The sequence below is a fragment of the Muntiacus reevesi genome, chromosome 22 (assembly GCF_963930625.1).
Source record: "Muntiacus reevesi chromosome 22, mMunRee1.1, whole genome shotgun sequence".
In the NCBI taxonomy this organism is placed as follows: domain Eukaryota; kingdom Metazoa; phylum Chordata; class Mammalia; order Artiodactyla; family Cervidae; genus Muntiacus; species Muntiacus reevesi.
In genome coordinates, this window is record NC_089270.1 from 6,193,579 (window position 1) to 6,214,078 (window position 20,500).

The window sequence follows — 20,500 nt, forward strand, 5'->3', positions numbered from 1 at the left end:
CTCATTTGTAAAAATAAATAGAAGAGGAACAATTCCAGGTTTTCAGAAAGACGGAATGAACTAGAATAATAGATTAGCCCTTCAGCCAGTAGTTGGCTTATCTGAAGTTCATGAAATTAGAATTCATTAAAAAAAATGCGAAATTAAATCCACCCGCCCCAAATCAGTGTTGTTTTCCATTTCCCATCTTCAAGCATCTAATCCTCGTGATTTCCTTTTTCTCCCCCACCCCACCAGAATCTGTTTTGGTTTGGCATAGGAAAAGCGACCGTGCTTTTACTTCCTGCTCTCATTTTTGCCGTGAAACTGGCTAAGTACCTCCGTCGAATGTATTCTGAAGACGTGTATGAGGACGAGCCGGTGCACAAGTAAGAGGCTGCGGTGGTTTCTGAGTGGCGCCACCCTCCAAGCACTTGTTTAAAAAGGGCTCTGATGAGGTTGAACTCGATTGCTTTTTAAAGTGGCGGGATCGCCCCTAATCAGATGTTTCCTTTGTAAAGATTTTCTTACACTTATTTTCACTATCTTTCCTCCTGCTTACTCATCTCAGCTGTCTTAATCAGCCTTCTTATTTCTTCTTTGCAGTTCCTCTGTCTCGGGGACTTGGCAGGTTACTTTGTAACTGTTCTCACTGCTTTTCATTCCGACTCCTGCTCCACCCTTCACTCTCTGCCTCGGAACTTGTCCGCAAACTGTGTTCTTTCTGACTCCTGCTCCACCCTTCACTCTCTGCCTCCTGAACTTGTCCGCAAATTGTGTTCATTCTGACTCCTGCTCCACCCTTCACTCTCTGCCTCCTGAACTTGTCTGCAGACTGTGTTCATTCTGACTCCGCTCACCTCCTTCTCAACACCTGTTTCTCCTGAACTTGCTCGGCAGCATTTGTATTAAAGTAAAAATGTGTGTGTGTGGGGGGGGTGGTGGTGGTGGGGCGCAACTGTCCAGCTGTAATTGTAATTATCTCCCTTTTTTTGTATTTGATAGGGTTCAAAGTAAACCCAGGGTTCAGACTGTACCCAGGGTTCAAACTGTACCCATGGTTCAAACTGTACCCATGAAAATGTAAGCCTTTTTTTAAGCCATATTTCCCAAGATGAGACTGGGAAGGGCTTTATTATTAGAGGGTGAACTTTTAAAACTGAATTAATAATATTAAAATTACATAACTGCAACAGATATGCCCAAATAAATATAAAGGGTGTTGCCTCTTAAAATAGGAGCTGGCACAGGGTGAATACTGAAGAAATCCTTGTGGAATGAATGAAAATTGTCCATGTTAAATTTATTAATAGATAAAACTGGTTTATATCTCTTTTTTTTAATGGGAAGGAAATGTAAATATACCTTTTAACTTTCTTTGTAGCTGTAACAAATTGTTCTATAACTTTTACAACCATTAAGTTGTCTTTGTAATCCATAATGTAAATTCCTCTTAATGATAACATGCTGTTTTTGGTGTATTTTTTTTTGTTGCAGTATGAGACATGCTAATACCCGTTCTCCTGTAGAACAAGGCACTCAGACAATTTGAGCAGAGTTTGTAAACAGATCCAACTTGACCAGTTCTTGACCTGCAGCGATTCCAAATGTTGGGAAAGTAACCTCCCTCCAGGCGTTCACAGAGCCCAGTGAGATCACAGGGAATGTGTGCCCAATGGCCAAAGAGAGGAAAGAACGGGTGTCTATTTTTTTTTTTTTAAACAAGTTGTGCTTTTATCATCTGAGCCTTCCAGGAAAGTTTAAATATGTAGCACATTCATTAATTCCCACTAATCCTTTGGAACAATACAGGAATTTTGGTACGTTTCATCGAATGGGAGCTTGGACCCCTTGTTAGAGAAAGTTCAACGAGTACCAACAGCAGATATGTGTGTGAACAATAAAAGAATGATTTCACAGTTATGACTCTAATCGTTTCATTGAAAAATAGACCCAAACAAGAGGTGTCAATGAAGTCTCTGTATTACTCTCTTAGGGCGCTGTAACACATCACACAAACCGGTTGACTTAGAGCCACGTGTTCCACGTTAGCGGAGGCGGGAAGTCTGAGGCCCACACGCCAGCAGAGCGGGCTCCTCCCAGGAAGCCCGAGGAAGAGAGTGCCCCGGCCTCTGGTGCTTCCCTTGGCGTGTGGCACCTCCTGAGGACCGCGGTCGTCGGATCAGGGCCCTTCCAAGGCAAGAGCAACTTCATCCCCGTTTGCCACATCTGCAAACAACCCGTTCTCAAGCGTCCCCGAGGCCAGGGGCATAAGTGGGGGGTGGGGCTGGGGAGGGGCCGCCTGGTCGCTCGGTGGTGAGGGATCCGTCCGCCAGTGCTGGAGACCCGGGTGGGATCCCCGGTCTGCGTAGGTTCCTCCCCATGCCATGGAGCAGCGAAGCCCGTGAGTAAGTCCTGCCGAGCCTGCGCGCTCGAGCCTGGGAGCTGCAGCTGCCGAATGCGTGTGCTGAAACTACTGAAGGTCGCTCGCCCTGGAGCCCATATGCTCCGCAACAAGAGAAGCCGCTGCAATGAGAGACCTGAGCACCACACCTAGAGAGCAGCCCCCGCTCGCCCCAGCTAGAGGAAAGGCTAGGCAGCAGTGAAGACCCAGCACGGCCGAAAAAGTAAATCAATAAAATTATTTGTAAAAGGTGGGGAGGAGAGGACATTATTCAACTTGCACAGTCACCCAACATCAGTAGCAAATAGCCAGACAGAGAAGTAAACACAAGAGAGAGCTGTACCGGACACACAGAAATTAAGGTCAATCACCAACATCGAGAATGGCAGGAAATAAAAAATGTCATTAGACGCGTACAAAACAGTAACTCCTCCCCTGTCTTAGTTTTATCTTTAAAGTTTGTCTGTACCTAAGAGCACGTGACTCACCCGCTGCTTGTGTCAATCAATTGCCTCTGCATCTGACCCAGTGACGCTTAGCCCCTCTCTGACTGACTGGGTTCCTCTGAGGAAAGAGCTTTTTAAAACTACTGGTCCTTGGGTCCTCCCCCAAGAGATGCTGACAGATGAGGCTTGAGCATATGGATGTAAAATTTTTGCATGGTGATTCAGATGTAAGGCCAAGGCTGAGATACACGGCCTCTGATTAATTGAATCAGAATTTCTGAGATGTATCCCAGGAAATTCTCAAGTGTAACCTGGGTTGAGAGTTATTAATACAGTTTCTACATGCATTCCATCTGATTTATATACGTGTGTGTGCGCACACGTGTGCTCAGTCTTGTCTGACTGTGACCCCATGAACTGTTGCCCTGAAGGCTCCTCTGTCCATGAGATTTTCCAGGCAAGAATACTGGAGTGGGTTGCCATTTCCTTTTCCAGAGGATCTTCCCGACACAGGGGTGGAACATGCATCTCTTGCATCTGCTGCATTGGCGGGTGGATTCTTTAGCACCAGTGTTACCTGGGAAGCCCAATATCAAATGGGTCGCCTTGGTTTCCACCTCTGACACTGCGCTGCTTGGAGGCTGGCGCTAGCAGACTACATATATGTGTTGACCATCTGCACGCCCCAAGCCTGTACAAGACCCCGGGTGGGGTCGGAGTGAGCTGACAGGCTAGGTCCAGCCTCTAGGAGCTCCGTCTCAGTGGTGGAAACCAAGATGGCCCACTTGAGTATATGAGACACAGAAGGCTGGGGTGGGAGTCAAAGGTATTGGGGGTCAGGAGAGGTTTCTTGCAGTTCAATTTCTAAAAAATATATACATTAAAAATCTACCTCACACTTAACAAGTCCGTTTCCTATGAAGGCTCTGGACCCTTCACTTGTCCCTTCCATAATCCTCACTGCATCCCTGTGAGGTCAGCAGTTTTAGTTCTAATTACAAACTCAGTGGCGTGAAGCTTACAGAGCGATTGTCCAGTATGGCCCAGCCCATAGGACACAAGTCTCCCGGATTCCGCGGCTCCTGGCCCTCAGCGCAGGCACATTCTTACAAAGAACAAACCTGACTGCTCATGGAATCCACCCCTTCAGCTCTGATCTTCCTGCTCTGTTGCCTCCGCTTAGTCATGCTGACTCTGCTCATTTTGTAAAAGAATGTCGCCTATAGCCTGAAATACCCAAGACATCCCATTCTCAAGGCTCTGACCTTAAGGGGTGTACACTCTGCCATTCATATAGTGATAAACAAAGGATAACTATTTTTCTTGCTGGGAAGGTTATAGGAACACTTATATGAGCAGACCTACATGGACTGCTGCAAGAATAAGGGACGCCAGCACCTTTGGCAGAAACCAGCACAACATTGTAAAAAAAAAAAATTAATACTTAAATTTAAAGAAGTGGAAAAGCAAATGGCTGCAGAAACCAGCCACACCCACCCCCCTTTTAGCATAAAAGGAGTCTGAATTATAACTCAGTTAAAATGATTCTTTGGGACAGGAGTCCACCATCTTCTCTGTCTTAAGGGATTTCCAAATAAAGTTGTTTTTCCTTGCCCCTACAACTCGTCTCTTGATTTATTTTTCTGTCCTACAGAGAGCAGTACAAATTGGACTCAGCAATAAAGTCTCAAGCTAGGCTGGGTTTTGGCACAGACCACATACTCGCAGCATTTTGAATGAAAGCCACCAGCTAGCTGTCCTGTGTTCTCTAGTGATGAAAGGCAGTATAAATCAGTCCTACCCAAAGTGTGGCCTGAGAAACAGAAGGATCACCCGCGGAACTCACAAAAGGCTAGCTCTTGAATTTAGTTTTGGCCGTGCTGGGTCTTATTGCTGCATGGGCCTTCCTCTGCTTGCAGAGAGGGAGGGCTACATGTTGCAGTCATGGCCTCTCACTGCGGTGTTTTTTCTTGTTGCAGAGCATGGACTCTAGGCACTTGGGCTTCAGTAGTTGCAGCAGGTGGGCTCGGTGTTTCTGGCCCCCAGGCTCTCAAACGGGTTCAGTCGTCGTCCAGGGGCTTAGTTGCTCCAAGGCATGTTTGATCTTCCTGGATTAGGGATGGAACCACTGTCTCCTGCATCAGCAGGTGAATTCTTTACTACTGAGCTACATGGGAATCCCAAAGAGGTTCATTCTTCCTGCACTTCAGATGCACTCAATCAGAGTCTCCAAGGATGAGGTCCAGGAGTGTGTATTTTAACAGGCTTTCCAGATTAGTCCAAACTACATAAAGTTGGCCCAAACAATGCTTCGAATAACCCTGATGAATATCCTGCTTCAGTTAGAACAGCGGTCCCCAAACTTTTGGGCGTCAGGGACCAATTCTGTGGAAAACAATTTTTCCATGGACGGGGGTGGGGGATGGTTTGGGTTTCACCTGCCCCCTCACCTTCTGCTGTGTGGCTTGGTTCCTAACAGGGCTTGGACTGGTACCAGTCCCTGGCCCAGGGTTGGGAACCCAGATTTAAAAATAGTTTTTGGTCCAAGAAACGTGGTGAAGTTTCAGTGCAAACTACAGACTGTTGGTGGGTGCCCAGGTAGTAGAATGAGATGGCTGGATGGAATCATTAACTCAATAGACATGAATCTGAGCAAACTCCAGGAGATAGTGGAGGACAGAGGAGCCTGGCGTGCTGCAGTCCCTGGGGTCGCAAAGAGAGAACACGACTGAGCGACTGAACAACAAGGGTGGAAAGAGAACAGGGAGAAGGTGGGACCAGTCCTGAGAGAGTACTCAGAGCTGACCCACTGGGGCTTTCCTGTGGTATCCAATATTTTAGAATCCTGCAGCCTATTGAGGGCTTCCCAGGTGGCGTTAGTGGTAAAGAGCCTGCCTCCTGCTGCAAGAGATGTAAGAGCCACTGGTTCGATCCCTGGGTCGGGAAGATCTCTGGAGGAGGAAATGGCATCCCACTCCAGTGTTCTTGCCTGGAGAACCCCATGGACAGAGAAGCCTGGAAGTCTGCGGCCCACAGGGTCACAAAGAGTCGGACATAACTGAAGCAGCTTAGCACACAGGCATGCGTGGAGTCTACTGAAGGCTGGCAAATTCCAGGGGAAGTCTTGGTACATTGTGCTTAGTAGTAGAAGCAGTGTTAGTCACTCAGTTGTGTCAGACTCTTTGTGACCCCATGGACTGTGGCCCACCAGGCTCCTCTGTCCTTGGAATTCTCCAGGCAAGTACAGTGGAATGGGTTGTCATTCCCTTCTCTAGGGGATCTTCTCAACCCAGGGACTGAACCCGGGTCTCCCGCATTGCAGGCAGACTCTTTACCAGCTGAGCCTCCAGGGAAGGTTAATCTTGGTTCCTTTCAGTTCTAAGCTCTGCACCACTGTCCTTTCCCCACCCCAGTGTGAAGGCAGCCAGTCAGCAGTGCACATGCTCCTTGAGTAGCTTGCACATGGACACTGGGTGCCAAGACGGCACTAAGGCCCCTGTCCTGCAGATTTCGGAGGTCTGCCTTCTGACCCCTGCCCGCTGCTTCTTATCCCAGAGGTGCAGGCGCTGGAGCGAGCGGCTCCGGACGCACTCGCTCTGAGGACCGCCTGCACTGATGCCCACCTGGTCTGGCTCCAAGGGAGGCCGCGGTGATGATAGCACTGTCTCCAGCCACCTTTTCCAGCCCCAGCGCTCAAAGTCCCTTCTGCCTCTGATGACACCACCAGCTGAGCAGGGGAAGGAACTGAAACCGCTGTAGAAGTGTCAGGGTCATCAACCCGCCGTCAGGGCCCCCTGCTGAGAGGGCCACGGCACCTATGGCCGTAAGTGATCCAGATGTGCAGAAAGGTGGCCGATCTCGGACTCACGTGCTACTGTGTTTTGGCCCAAACCTACCGCTCTCACAGAAGGCATGGAAATTACGGGGTCAAGTGTCAAACGCCGTTAGAGGCCACAAGCCACCACCAGATGGCAGCAGAGGGCACAGGCCGAGTATGTGCCAGGATCTGGCAAGGCTCCCCTTTGAGCTGTAAGGGTCGTGGTTCACACTGAGAAAGACGGATGATCTCCAGGCAGATCCCACACCCCAATGGCCGTTCCCTTCCCCGGCACACAGACGCGGGCTTTCCAGGGCTGCTGTCATCCACAGGACACCATCAGTTTTTAGTTGCCATGAGCCTGCCCTAAGCCACACCCAGGTGCCCTCAGGGCTCCCAGGGTACTGGGTCCAGGCAGTCAAAGGCTGGCCCTGGGCTAACCAAGGCAGACACAGTGGATCCCCAAGCATGGGACCTCAGCCTTCTTGTGTGAAGGGCACTCATCTGCAGGACCAGGCTTGATGCTCTGTAATATTCCATTTCCTCTTTTTTAAAGCTAGAAATCTATTTGTCTCTCCAACTCTGTCTCTCTCTTTTTTTTGGCTATAGTGCCCATCTTGCGGGGTCTTAGTTCCCCAACCAGGGATTGAACCCAGGCCCAACCAGTGAAAGGGCAGAGTCCTCCCCACTGAAAGCCACGGAATTCTCCCAAGTCCGCCTTTAACCTAGGGTGGGACCGGGGCAGGGTGAGGACTCCTGGATGCCATGATATCTGGCCATCCTCTCTAAGGCACTGGATCTCCAGAAGAGCCCACGAGCAGGCCAGGAGCTGTGTTTCAAGCTGGGGTACCACCAGGAGCCGTGTCTTAAGCCAGAGCCCCCAGGGCAGACTCTGGGCAGAGCTGCCTCGCTCAGCATCGCCCTTAGCCTCAGAGAGCTGGAATCACCGCATCCTCCGGGTTTACGGACGGGGCCCTGGAATAGTAGCCTGTGGGGACCCTGACACAGCTGCTCCCCAGGCCCCTGGTGGGCTGCAGTCCCTGCGATTGCAAAGAGCCGGACGCGACTTAGCAACTGAACAACAACAAAAGCAAAGTTGGCTGAAGCTGGGGCGCTAGAGGCAGAGCCTTACTTTTCTTGGCTATAATTAGCTCTGTGCTGTGCTTAGGCGCTCTGTCCTGTCGGACTCTTTGTGACCCTGTGGACTGTAGCCCGCCAGGCTCCTCTGTCCATGGAGATTCTCCAGGCAAGAATACTGGAGCGGGTTGCCAAGCCCTCCTCCAGGGGATCTTCCCAATGCAGAGATCGAACCCAGGTCTCCGGCATTGCAGGTGGATTCTTTACTGTCTGAGCCACCAGGGAAACCCATCATTAGCTATGGGAATGCTCATCAGACTTCATGTGAGGAAGAAATGACCTTCCAGTGTGTTAAGTCCCTGAGACTTGGGGCTTATTTTATAATACAAATAGACTGCTGTTTGTAATAGCGGCTGTATTACTCACTTATACACTCTGCTACTTCACAGGCTCTAGGACTTGTAAGAGACTCGTGATCTGTTTGAGCTTTATTTAGGAACATCAGTAAATATTTGTCAAATTAATTGAATGAGTGGATTAAAACTGATGGCGCTGAGCTCTCTCATCTCTCCCATAAACTCCCGGTGCAGTGGTCAAGAATCTGCCTGCAAATACAGGAGATACACGCGGGCTGGACCACGGGGTGGGGAAGATGCCCTGGGGTAGGAGATGGTAACCCGCTCCGGTATTCTAACCTGGAAAATCCCATGGTGGGATTTTCAGACAGGAGTCTGGCAGGCTACAGTCCATGGGGTCGCCAAGAGCGGGACACGACTGAGCATGCACACAGATATACACTACTCCTCTTACATTCAGAGTTTCAAAGTTTACTTGAACTTTGGGCCAGTTTGGACACTGAGCCAATTATAGACCCTTTTAACAGCCATCCTACCATCTGCAGGAAGGATTTATTTAAGAAGTGCTTGAGAAACGCTTTGGGGTAAGAGGTCTAACTGCTTTGAGTTTAGTGGCTAAGAAATACGTGAGCACAAAAAATCCCTTGTGTATGTCATGCTGCCGTTCAGTCGCTCAGCCGTGTCCGACGCTTTGCGACCCCATGGACTGCAGCACGCCAGGCTTCCCTGTCCTTCACCATCTCCCGAGTTTGCTCAAACTCATGTTGCAAATATATGGAGGTCTTTGAACTCCACAATGACAGCAATTTATAATCAGCATGAAGAAACCCTTTGAAGGGCTTTCTTTTGTGCCTGAAGAGCTCAAGTCTGAGACCATCCTGGAGGCAATGGGTGGTCTTGTGACTGTCCTTTAACAACATATTTTTTAATTTATTTCTTTTGTCAGGTAGGTGTACTTCCCTTCCTTGGTTCTTGTCTCATTGCAACAAATATTGGGAAGAAAGGACTCAAGGGTTTAAAACAACAGACAAATTTCAGTTCAGCTCAAGTGGACAGATCTTTTATTAGAAAGACACTCCCCTTTTGGTTGAGTGCTGGCCAACTCTGAAGGAGTCAGTCTCCCCATGTCTCTTGGCTCCCCTCTTTTTACACTTCCCGTATCTTTCTTTTTGTTGTGCCTTGTGTGAAATAAGGTTTGTACCCACCACCAGTCAATAGAAGGAAATGGGCCAAAGATCTAAACAGACATTTCTCCAAAGAAGACATACAGATGGCTAATAAACACATGAAAAGATGCTCAACATCACTCATTATCAGAGAAATGCAAATCAAAACCACAATGAGGTGCCATTACACGCCAGTCAGGATGGCTGCTATCCAAAAGTCTGCAAGCAATAAATGCTGGAGAGAGTGTGGAGAAAAGGGAACCCTCTTACACTGTTGGTGGGAATGCAAACTAGTACAGCCACTATGGAAAACAGTGTGGAGATTTCTTAAAAAACTGGAAGTAGAACTGCCATATGACCCAGCAATCCCACTCCTGGGCATAAACACCGAGGAAACCAGATCTGAAAGAGACACGTGCACCCCAATGTTCATCGCAGCACTGTTTATAATAGCCAGGACATGGAAGCAACCTAGATGCCCATCAGCAGACGAATGGATATGGAAGCTGTGGTACATATACACCATGGAATATTACTCAGCCATTAAAAAGAATTCATTTGAATCAGTTCTAATGAGATGGATGAAAATGGAGCCCATTATACAGAGTGAAGTAAGCCAGAAACATAAAAAACATTACAGTATACTAACACATATATATGGAATTTAGAAAGATGGTAACGATAACGATAACCCTATATGCAAGACAGAAGAAGAGACACATATGTATAGAACAGACTTTTGGACTCTGTGGGAGAAGGTGAGGGTGGGATGATCTGAGAGAACAACTTCGAAACATGTATATTATCTAGGGTGAAACAGATCACCAGCCCAGGCTGGATGCATGAGACAAGGGCTCGGGGCTGGTGCACTGGGATGACCCAGAAGGATGGGATGGAGAGGGAAGTGGGAGGGGGTTTCAGGATGGGGAATACATGTAAATCCAAGGCTGATTCATGTCAATGTATGGCAAAAACCTCTACAATATTGTAAAGTAATTAGCCTCCAACTAATAAAAATAAATGAAAAAAAAAAAAATAGAAGGAAATGGAAATGGGCATATGCTCAAGGCCAGTTGACAATTGCAAGTTATGTAACAGCAGGCTCTGTTGTGTATGTCTTCCCAGAATTGGGTCTGTGCTAATCAGATCTATTTATGTGTAGAATATTTACGAACCCTTAATGGGCTCCTAGCTCCCCGGGGTTACTTGAGGAAGCCCCTGTGGTTAGTTTTTGTATCCACTGTACGCCTAGGGTGCAGGTGCCGGAGGTGGAAAAGTCTCTGGGGTTAGTTTTGTAACATATCCGTGAGCTCTCCTGGATGTGTCTGGGATGGCGTTTCGAGACCATCCTTTTTGGCTAGGTCACCACTCGCTGCTCATGCCTAACTTCTAGCCAACACTCAAAAGTCACACATCTGTCAACACTTTAGAAATCAGGGTTGGGAAAGACTTCAGACGTGCTGAAGACAGTGACCGTTTTATGCAAAGGCATGCGTCCCCATCCCTCTGGGTGGGCCCTATGAGTCACTCACCTTGCACCCAGGAAGCATCTGTCCTCTTTCTGCTTCTCCCTCCTTTCTCAGCCCCCAGGTTGCCAGCGGAAGTCTTATCAGGATTTTCCACGTGGAATTTTATCTCCTGATCTCCCCCCACCCCCGGCATCCTGCACTCATTTGCTGTCAGGCTCGATTTGGGGTTGTGGTGTCACAAAAAGATGAAAACAAAATCTTGAGAATTTCCCTGGCGGTCCAGTGATTAAGACTCTGCACTTCTACCACAGGCGACATGGGTTCCTGGATGGGAAACTAAAATTCTGCATACCACTCGGCCAAAAAAATAACAAACCAGCCAGGGCCGCTTCTTTAAAAAAATAAACAAAAAAGATGAAAAACTTTTTTTTTCCTATCAGAGGACAAAGAGTGCATACCTGAAGAAGGTGATCTGGGTGTAGCTAAAAGGATGGTGTTCTGACACTATAGGGAAGTCACTTAAGTCATTTTCCTCATCTTTATTTTAAGCGTAAATAACAGCCACACATTATGGTTTTGTTATAAAAATCTAATGTGAAAATATACAGTGAAGGCATAGCAAGGCTTGGCTGGTATGTGGATGTGTAGTCTGAATCACTCAAGTAGAAAAGAGATGGAAACGCTCATAAGGAAGAAAAAAGAAAAAATCCTCCCTATCTGCGTCTAGTCTTCAGGATAAGATCACCACAGGGTGGCGATATGGAGTCACTGATGCTTCTAAACGCTGATACCAGGAGGCTTTTTAATCAACTAAGGACAAAGGAAATTCTACTCCTAGGTAGTGATATAATCCAGAAGAAATAAAGCATATGTCAAAACAAACCAAAAAAAAAAAAAAAAAAGAAGGACAAAGGAATAAACTAGCCCGCACCAACTCACAGACTTCGAGAATGAGCTTGTGATTGCCGCGGCCGAGCAGGGGTGCTCGGGGTGAGGTGGAGGGGCCGGGGGGTAAGAATGGGGAGAACAGAGAGTTAGGGAGTGTGGGGGAGACACGCAATCTCTGCTCTATTTAAAGTGGGCAACCAACAGGGTCCTACAGTCCAGCACAGGGAACTCTGCCTGCTGCTAGTGGCAGCCTGGCTGGGAGGGGGGTCTGGGGAGAATGGATACAGATGTGTGTGCGGCTTGAGTTCCTTTGCTGTCCACCTAAAACTATCACAACACTGCTAATCGGCCATACCCCAAGATAAAACAAAAAGTTTTAAAAAATATACTAGCCTGAACAGAACCCAAACCGTGAACATCTGTTGTAAAAGTTGGTTGTGATCAGTTGAAGTCTAAGATGAATTAAATCATTGAATTCGTTCAGATGACTGTTTTTTTCCCCAGATATATTTATGTTGCTTCTCAGTAAAGTTTCTTTTTAAAATTTCTTTTATTTTCTATTAAAGTAGCTAGTGGGAAAGAATCTACCTGCCAATGAAGTAGACACAAGAGCCACGGGTTCAATCCCTGGATTAGGAAGATTCCCTGGAGGAGAAAATGGTAACGCACTCCAGTATTCTTGTCCAGAAGATGCCATGGATGGAGGAGCCTGGTGGGCTGCAGTCCGTGGGGTCACAAAGAGTTGGGGGACTAAACAACAAACAGCAACAACCCCATTCCTAGTGTTTTACTCCGTGTCTTATCTCACTAATACGCTCACTGATCTAACTTTTTCTCCTCTTCACTCCCCTCAACCCAAACTGGAAGAGCGTGGCCTCAAGGGCAGGGACCAAACTCTTTAAGGCCGGGTGACGCTGGTTTCCGTCTTTCTAACACGCTCACCAGGTCGCCCGGATGGGAGTCCCCATCTCAAGTCACCCCACGGGCGACTCAGGGTCCAGGCGATGAAAGACTGAGCAGAGGGAGACCCCCTCCCCTGGGAACGGGGAGAAAGATCAGGAACCGAAATCAGCTCCCAACCCAGCGCCCAGTGGGGGCGGCGTGGACCCCGTCCTCCTGGAGTTTCTCTCCCCAGAGCTGAGCACATGGCAGGCATACAGACAGGGCTCAGTATGAGCCGCGGAACAGAAACTACATCATCCAAACCAAGAGCTCGGCTTGTGCCAGGCACTGGGCGAGAGGACTCTAAACAGAACTTCCCAGGGCAACCGCTGCTCTGCCTGTCCTTTTCCTCCGGGGGCAGGAACACCCTGACTTTATTTTGTGTATTACATACACACTGACTTTCACTGGAAGAACTGATGCTGAGACTCCAAGACTTTTGATGCCTCTGATTTTTAAAATGCTGTGTAGGTTTGTCATAGCTTTTCTTCCAAGGAGAAAGCTTCTTCTAATTTCATGATGGTTGACATTGAACAGTGGTGATTAGAGAGAAGACCGATACAAAATGGTCATGTGGACCTATTTCAGAGTTGATCAAACAGCAAAAAAAAAAAAAAACAAAAAAACCCCCAAAACTAAAAGAAACAAAACAAAACCTTACATCTATGCACAGAGTGTTTTACCCCTCTGGGAATAATCACCTGTATTACTTTCCTCTTGCTGTTGTTCTGTCGCTCAGTTGTGTCCAATACTTTGCGACCCCATGGACTGCAGCATGCCAGGCTTCCCTGTCTTTCACCATCTCCCGGAGTTTACTCAAACTCATGACCACTGAATTGATGATGCCATCCAACCATCTCACTCTCCATCGTCCTCTTCTCCTCCTGCCTTCAATCTTTTCCAGCATCAGGGTCTTTTCCAGTGAGTCAGCTCTTCGCATTAAGTGGCTGAAGTATTGGAGCTTCAGCTTCAACATCAGTCCTTCCAATGAATATTGAGGGCTGATTTCCTTTAGGGCTGACCCTGTTGGAGAAACCCAAACTCCTCTTCACTCAGGCTTGCCAGGAGACAGAGTTCGATGACGGGATCCACCCATCAGTGACAGAGATGCTAGTCCTCGATATGAGATCCCAGTTGAAGCTGACTTTCTCTTTGCCTATTCCACAGTTAGAGGCTATTCCTCATGGAGGAACCCAGAGAGGAGCTCCTGGTTTGTGCAGGCCTTCAGTTCCTTCCTGATTGAGCTTAGGATCTGGAAATCTTGCAGATCCTCACCAGGGTGAATGACACAGTGGCCAGGCACTTTAAATCTCAGTCTGATGACCCTCACTTCCATGAGTAGAAGCAGATCCCAAGTGTGGCCCGCATGCTCCAAGGAGCTCTACTTCTGAAGATAACCATTCCAGCCCATATTCCAACAATCCCTGTCTTGCATGTTTGAGAAGCTTGAACAATGGAATTATTGTATAAGGAGCATTGGGTTCAGTAAGTACTTAGGAAGTTAGGAAGGACTCCCTGTTTGTTTCTCCCCATCTCCCGTCTTCCAGGCTCCCAGGAGAAGTCCTTTCCAGGGCACCATCCACCCCGGGGCCCCCACCGGCCCCTCTGCCCTGCCTGCCGGCCCCTGGCTGTCCCTGACTGACCTGCGGGGTCCCTGCGGCCCGCTGCTGGCTCGGCTGCGCCCCTGGAGGACACGGCGTGTGTCACGGGTGCACACACACTGGCCGAGGCTGGCTGGAGGCTGGCAGCTCTAGCCTTTGTCCCGCTGCCCCTGGACCCCGCGTGGTCAGGGCCTGGGTGTGGCCATCACCCCGGGCGACATCCAGTGCATGCCAGGGCATGTAATGAAGCTGGACCACTTGGCAGAGACAGATAAAGCAAAACCCTTCCTTGAGCCTTGACTGACGGCTTCTTTTCTTGTGACCCACACAGAAATAGACGGTTTCAACTGCGTGTATCCCACAGTGACCTGGGATCAGGGGCACACAGCCTACTGACGCCCCTGCCCTCGTCCCACCATCCGCCTGCAAGATTCACAGAGATGGCGAGCAGTCTGCAGGGGGGAGGCCCAGGAATGTTCCGGAAAGGTTCTCTCCTCCTGCCTCTTGCTCACAACTCACAGGGAATTAAACAATAAGCAGGGTCTCATGAAAGCTGCTCTGAGAAGCAGTCACAACTGCCAAGGGGTCTTTACTATTTCATTTTATTTTTTTCCGATTTTATTTTTTTAAGTTTATTTTTAATTGGAGGACAAGACCTGTTACCCTGCTTACAAGGGAGACCCCGAAGGAAATGGAACAGAGTAGTTGCCCAGATTCAGACAGGACGCAGAGCCAGCAGAGGCTGGAGGGCCATGGATGATGGAGACCGAGAGGGACGCGCCACGTCACGTGGGCATGGATACTGAGGGTGCACTCATGCAAGCCCGAGGGATTTGATTCCAGAGCATTCTGTGTCCCAGACCCAACACGTGGGATCCATTTTCTCAATTCCCAAGGTGAAGAGGCTTGGCAGAGTCCCACTGCTGAGGCTGGAGGTCAGGGACGGGGTGCAGGTGAGCCTGACCTGGGGTCTGGGATTGTGGCCTCCACCCCAGACGGCTTCCTACGCAAGGAAGCCTGAAGCTTGTGGGTGAAAAAACAAAATGGAAGAATGTGCTGAAGCAGGTCTCTGGGTCACGGGACACCACGCTGAGCTCTTGGCCCTTGTCCATCATAGAGTACAGTGGAATCTTCCAGAATACAGTAAGGAACTACCCGGCAAGAGCCCTGCAGGAGTTGCTTCTACCGCCCAGGCAAGAAGAGGACGAGAGAAGTGTCCCCAGGACCGGGCTCTCCTCCTCTAGGAGAGAAGAGAGAACACGTTTATGACCCTTCCCTCACCCCACCTCCTATCACCATGGCAACTGCCATGATACGGGTGGGATTCATCCCCCCAAATTCATGTTCAAGTTCGTAGCCCTAATGCCTCCCAACGTGACCGCCTCCGGAGACAGGGTCCTTACAGATGTAATTATTAAGGTAAGATCATTAGGATGGGTCCTAATTCACAATAACTGTGTCCTTAGAAAAAGGACAGACAGACAGACATAGAGGGGCGATGTTGTGCAGAGACACAGAAAGAAGGTGGCCGCCTGCAAGCCAAGGAGGGAGTCCTAGGACAGACCCTTCCCTCGTGTGAGACAGTCCTGTCTGCGTGTGGCACTTGGCTCCAGCGGCCTGAGCAAATGAACCCACACCCCACGAAGGGAGAGGTGTTGTCTCTACCTTACAGATAAGGAAGCTGAGGTTTAGAGATGTCCCCTGTCCCCCTCAAGGCTTCCCCTGTGGCTCAGTGGTTAAAAAAAAAGATCTGCCTGCCGATGTAGGAAACATGGGTTTGATCCCCAGGTCAGGAACATCCCCTGGAGTAGGAAACGGCAACCTTCTCCCATATTCTTGCCTGGGAAACTAGTGATGGGCTACAGTCAAGGGGACACAAAGAATCGGACACGACTGAGCAACAACAACAGCAAGAAGGGTCTTCCATCCAGTCGGAGGCTGAGATTTGGGCGGCCAAGCCCTCTCCCACCGCCTGGAGTTGCTCCTCCAGGTGGGGGCGTGGGAGGCTGGGGGGCCCTGGGGTTTCCCAGGCCTGGAGCAGGCTGCACCCTTGCGCTGCAGCGGAGGAGGCCCCGACGGTAACCATCGTCACTTGTTCCTTCCAGGGTGAGGTGGAAACCGGTCCAATGATCTCCCTGGTGTCCACATAGGGCAGGACACCTCCCTCCCGGGGAGGGAAAGGATCAGATTCCTGGCGGCCAGGAGGAAGAAAGTTTCCTTATTTACATCAGAAAGCTAATGAAAGCCTCCTTGGGAATTCCAGCTCTTTAACCCCAGGGGGCTGACCCCTGGGAAAATAAATAAGGCGGTTTCAGGAAATGTGTGAAAATGACAGTGTGCGGGCCTTGGTGGTGGCCCCTCTCCCAGGCTGCCAACATCCCATCACCGCAGCTCGGGGTCTCCTGGCCCCTTCGCAGGGCCTGCTGGCCTTCGCCCCCTCGCCTATGCCAGCTTCACCACCTCTGGGGGGGCCTGGGGGCTGGGGGAAGGGGCTGCTCCTACCTCCCCCTTGAACAGGGAAGGAAACCCAAGCTCAAGGACACAGAGAAAGCAGAGCTCAGGTTGAAACACAATATTTTACTGTCTCCCCATAGAAATCTTCAGGAGACCGTTGCCAAGCGCTGGCTGTTTGTAGGAGGGAAAAGTGAAAATGTGAGTCACTCGGTCCTGTCTGACTCTGTGACCCCATGGATGTAGCCCACCAGGCTCCTCTGTCCATGGGATTCTCCAGGCAAGAATACTGGAGTGGGTTGCCATGTCCTCCTCCAGGGGATCTTCCCCACCCAGGGAACAAACCTGGGTCTCCCACATTGTAGGCAGATTCTTCACCGTCTGAGCCACAAGGAAGACTTTGTAGGAGGGAAGGAGGGCTCTCTGCTGCGCCTGCAGGGCCTCGGAGCTCTCTCGTCACAGGCCCCCTCACCCACCCCGGCTCCTAAAAGCGTTGAAACTGGGAACCAGCTTGGTCCCTGCACCGAGGAGGCCCCGAGGCCACAGGGCAGGTGCGATCTGACCACCCCAGGGCTGGGTTTGTGGAGCCGAGAGAAGATTCCAGGCCAGGAGATTGCTCGGGGTTGGGGTGGGGGTGGTTTTCTGAGTTCTGTGACAGGATGGATCTTCCAGGCAGCCAGGAGAGGCAGGAGGCAGAGTGGGGCTCCTCATCCAGAAAAGGCCCTAAGGCTCCAAGGGGCCTGATAAGTGCCCTCCACGAGGATGCTGGGGCCCCAACAGGGGACTGGCCTCCCCCAGAGCCTCAGGCAAAACCTACAGAGGAGGCTTTTCCCTCTGGAGCTCCTTCCCTGGGGAGGAAGTATGTGTGGGGGGGCATCATTCCAGCAGATCCAACCTCTGGACAGGAATAAGCCAGAGGCTCGAGTCTGTTCTCCTTAAAATACTGAGACAAATTCACATCACATAGAACTAACCCCTGTCGAGAGTACAGTTCACGGGCATTTAGCCCACTCGCCATGTTGGACAGCTACTGTCTCTGTCTAGTCCGAGCATGCCTTCATCACCTCCAAAGAAAGGTCACCTCCGACCTCGTGAAACAACTGCTCCGCCCCTCCCCCGGCCCCCAGGAGCCCCCCACCCATCTGCATCTGTCTTGCTGGGGTCGCCTTTTCGGGATGCTTCCCACAAATGGCACTGTATGACCCTCTCTTCTCAGCGACCTGCGAGCACCAGATCAACAAGAGCTGAACTGTGGTTTCCATTCTGATATATGTTATCCTATGTTGAGACTCTCGCGTGCATGTTTCATAATGAAAGTCACATATTTCATGGTAGGAGACCCGAAAACTGACAAAAATCCCAAAACAAACACTTAAAATGGCCCCTGGGCCTATTGCTCAGAATAACTATGCTAATATTTCAGAGATAAATCTTCCACTCCCCCCCCCGCCCCCCCAAGCTAACATCAGTGAGCAGCCAGGCTGTTCTACCGGCTACGGGCCTGGGGTTGGATTCATGACCTCCGTATCGCCTTTCCTCACCTGTACAAGGACATGAAAATTGTACCTAATTCAGGGGTCCTTTGAGAGAGTGAATGAGTGAATAATACATGTGAAGAACTGAAGATGGAGCGAGTCACAGAATAAATGCTGACCCAATGCATACACATCAGCTATTATCATATTTTCCCCACAAATCAATGTCATGGGGATCATCATATCTGGAGAGGAAGAAACCGGGAATCAGAGAGGTCAAGCAATTTGCCAAAAGGCAGAAGGAAGCAAACACTGCTTTGGAGCATGGATGCGCTCCGTCCTCATCACCGCCTCCTTTTGCAGAGAAGGAGGCCGAGGAGCTGGGAGGTTGGTGTCCGCGGTCACACAGCCAGTTGGGGCAGAGCTGGCTCCCAGCAGACCTGGCATCGGCCTCCGTCCCGCCCTCACGGCCCCCTCCCGGGTACCGGAGGCCCCTCACCTGGGATGGAGACCGCCTGGCCGGGGCCCTCACCTCGGTGCGGCTCCAAGCTCCCCATTCTCCCTCCTGGGTCCACAGGGCTGCGGTCGGGGGCCTGGTCGCATCCGGGGGGACCCGGGCGCGCCCCTGCAGGGCCCCGGGAGAGCAGAGCGGAGTCAGACGTCCTGAGGCAGCCGGCTCGTCAGCGCCCGGGTCCCCGCCTCCGGGGCCGCCCGGGGCCGCTCAGAGACGGTCCAGGGCCCTCGGGCGAGGCCGCGCCAGGATGCGCCGTCCGCTGCTGGCCCGGAGCCAGGCCCCCGCCGCCCCTCTCAGACGCCGTCCATGGGGGCCTTCCCCTCCGCCCCGGAGCGGAGTGAGCCCTGAGCAACCCCGAGAGACGCCTCAAGCCCTGAAGCTCGGAAGCCGCCAGGGCCGGAGCTCTCAGCACCGCCGGCTCAGCGCGCTCAGCGTTGCTTTGTAACCAGAACAATCCCCTGGGCGTGGAGCCTTCCCTGAGATTCCACGGGAGAGCTTCGAGGCTGCAGCCTTCTCCCAGATGCGAATTAAAACCACCGCCCGACCAAGTCAGCATCACAGATAATTCGCCGTGGAGGGCCGCGGGGCCCCGGGGCTCACGCGCACTGGAATCCCTGCAGGGCGCTCGTCCTGCCGTCTTCTTTCTGTCTGGAGGCTTCTGGAGACGAGGGCCCTTCTCGGCAGGAGCTGCGCCCTCGTCACTAGGGGCCCACGCGCTGCCTGGGTCCCTGCTGCCCCGGGGAGCCCCATGTCGGTGAGGCGGCCTGGCTTGTTGGACGGAAGCTGACTCTGGAAGCGGAACACCCCTCCCTCCAGTGAGGCTCGCGCGTCCTCCAGCTGGGGGCTTGGCGGGACTCCGGTAAACCTCCGGGTTCCTCAGTTCCCAGGGCGTCCCCAGGTGAAGCCTTGTTCGTGAACTTAGACATTGCAAATGCCCTGGACTGTGTCCCTGGAGGCTGTCGGGCACCGCTGGGTGATGAGAGGACTGAGCAGGCGGAGCCCTGCTGCGTGCATGGTGATGCTGGGGTCTGCGTGTGGCCTTGATACAGGGGAAGACTCACAAGGTCCACTCGGGACAGACCCGTGGGGCACGTGATGCCTCGGGGGCGCTGCCTGCCCAGCCTCTCTCCTTGGCCCTTTTGAACAAGTGAAAACTCACCTGATACACCTGGAAAATCCTGCTCATCCAAAACCCATGGAGAAGGCTCCCAGACACAGAAGAGATCCCCACCTTAGAGTTTAACTGACGGAACAGGGGATAAAGCAACAGGATCTCTCCAACATCTAGAGCAGAGGTCCCCTGCCCCTGGACCACGCACGGGTCCCAGTCCATGGCCTGTTGAGAACTGGGTTGTGCAGCAAGAGCTGAGTGGTGGGTGAGCAAGTGAAGCCTCCTCTGTATTCACAGCCACTCCCCATGCTCCCATCACCGCTTGAGCGCTGCCTCCTGTCGGACCTGGGGCCGCACTAGATTCTCATAGGAGGGAGAACCCTACTGTGAGCTGGGCCTGCGACGGGTCTAGGTGGCGTGCTCCTTAGAGAATCCGATGATCTGATTCTGCATTTTGGTGAGGTGTATAACTATTTCATTATGCATCATAATGAAATAATAATAGAGGCAAAGTGCAATGGGCTTCCCTTGTGGCTCAGCTGGTAAAGAATCTGCCTGCAATGTGGGAGATCTGGGTTCAGTCCCTGGGTTAGGAAGATCCCCTGGAGACGGGAAGGGCTGCCCACTCCAGTATTCTGGCCTGGAGAATGCTAAGGATAGTTTAGTCGATGGGGTCGCAAAGGGTCAGACACAACTGAGTGACTTTCACTTTGTCACACTTGTCACTTTGCACAATAAATGTAATACACTTGAATCATCCTAAAACCATCCCTTCCCCTCTGTTGGTTTGTGGAAAAATTGTCT

General features: G+C 50.9%; 1 protein-coding gene across 1 annotated transcript in view; it reads left to right on the forward strand.

Annotated features, from left to right (window-relative positions):
- The window catches only part of PROM1 (prominin 1), a 103,689-nt gene extending 102,121 nt beyond the window's left edge, over positions 1-1,568 (forward strand). Inside the window, exons 23-24 of the mRNA XM_065914469.1 lie at positions 238-368; positions 1,477-1,568. Of these exons, the coding sequence (XP_065770541.1) occupies positions 238-368; positions 1,477-1,531 (186 nt within the window). The 3' untranslated portion in view covers positions 1,532-1,568. The remainder of the gene's footprint in view (positions 1-237; positions 369-1,476) is intronic.
- Positions 1,569-20,500: the final 18,932 nt, after the last annotated feature.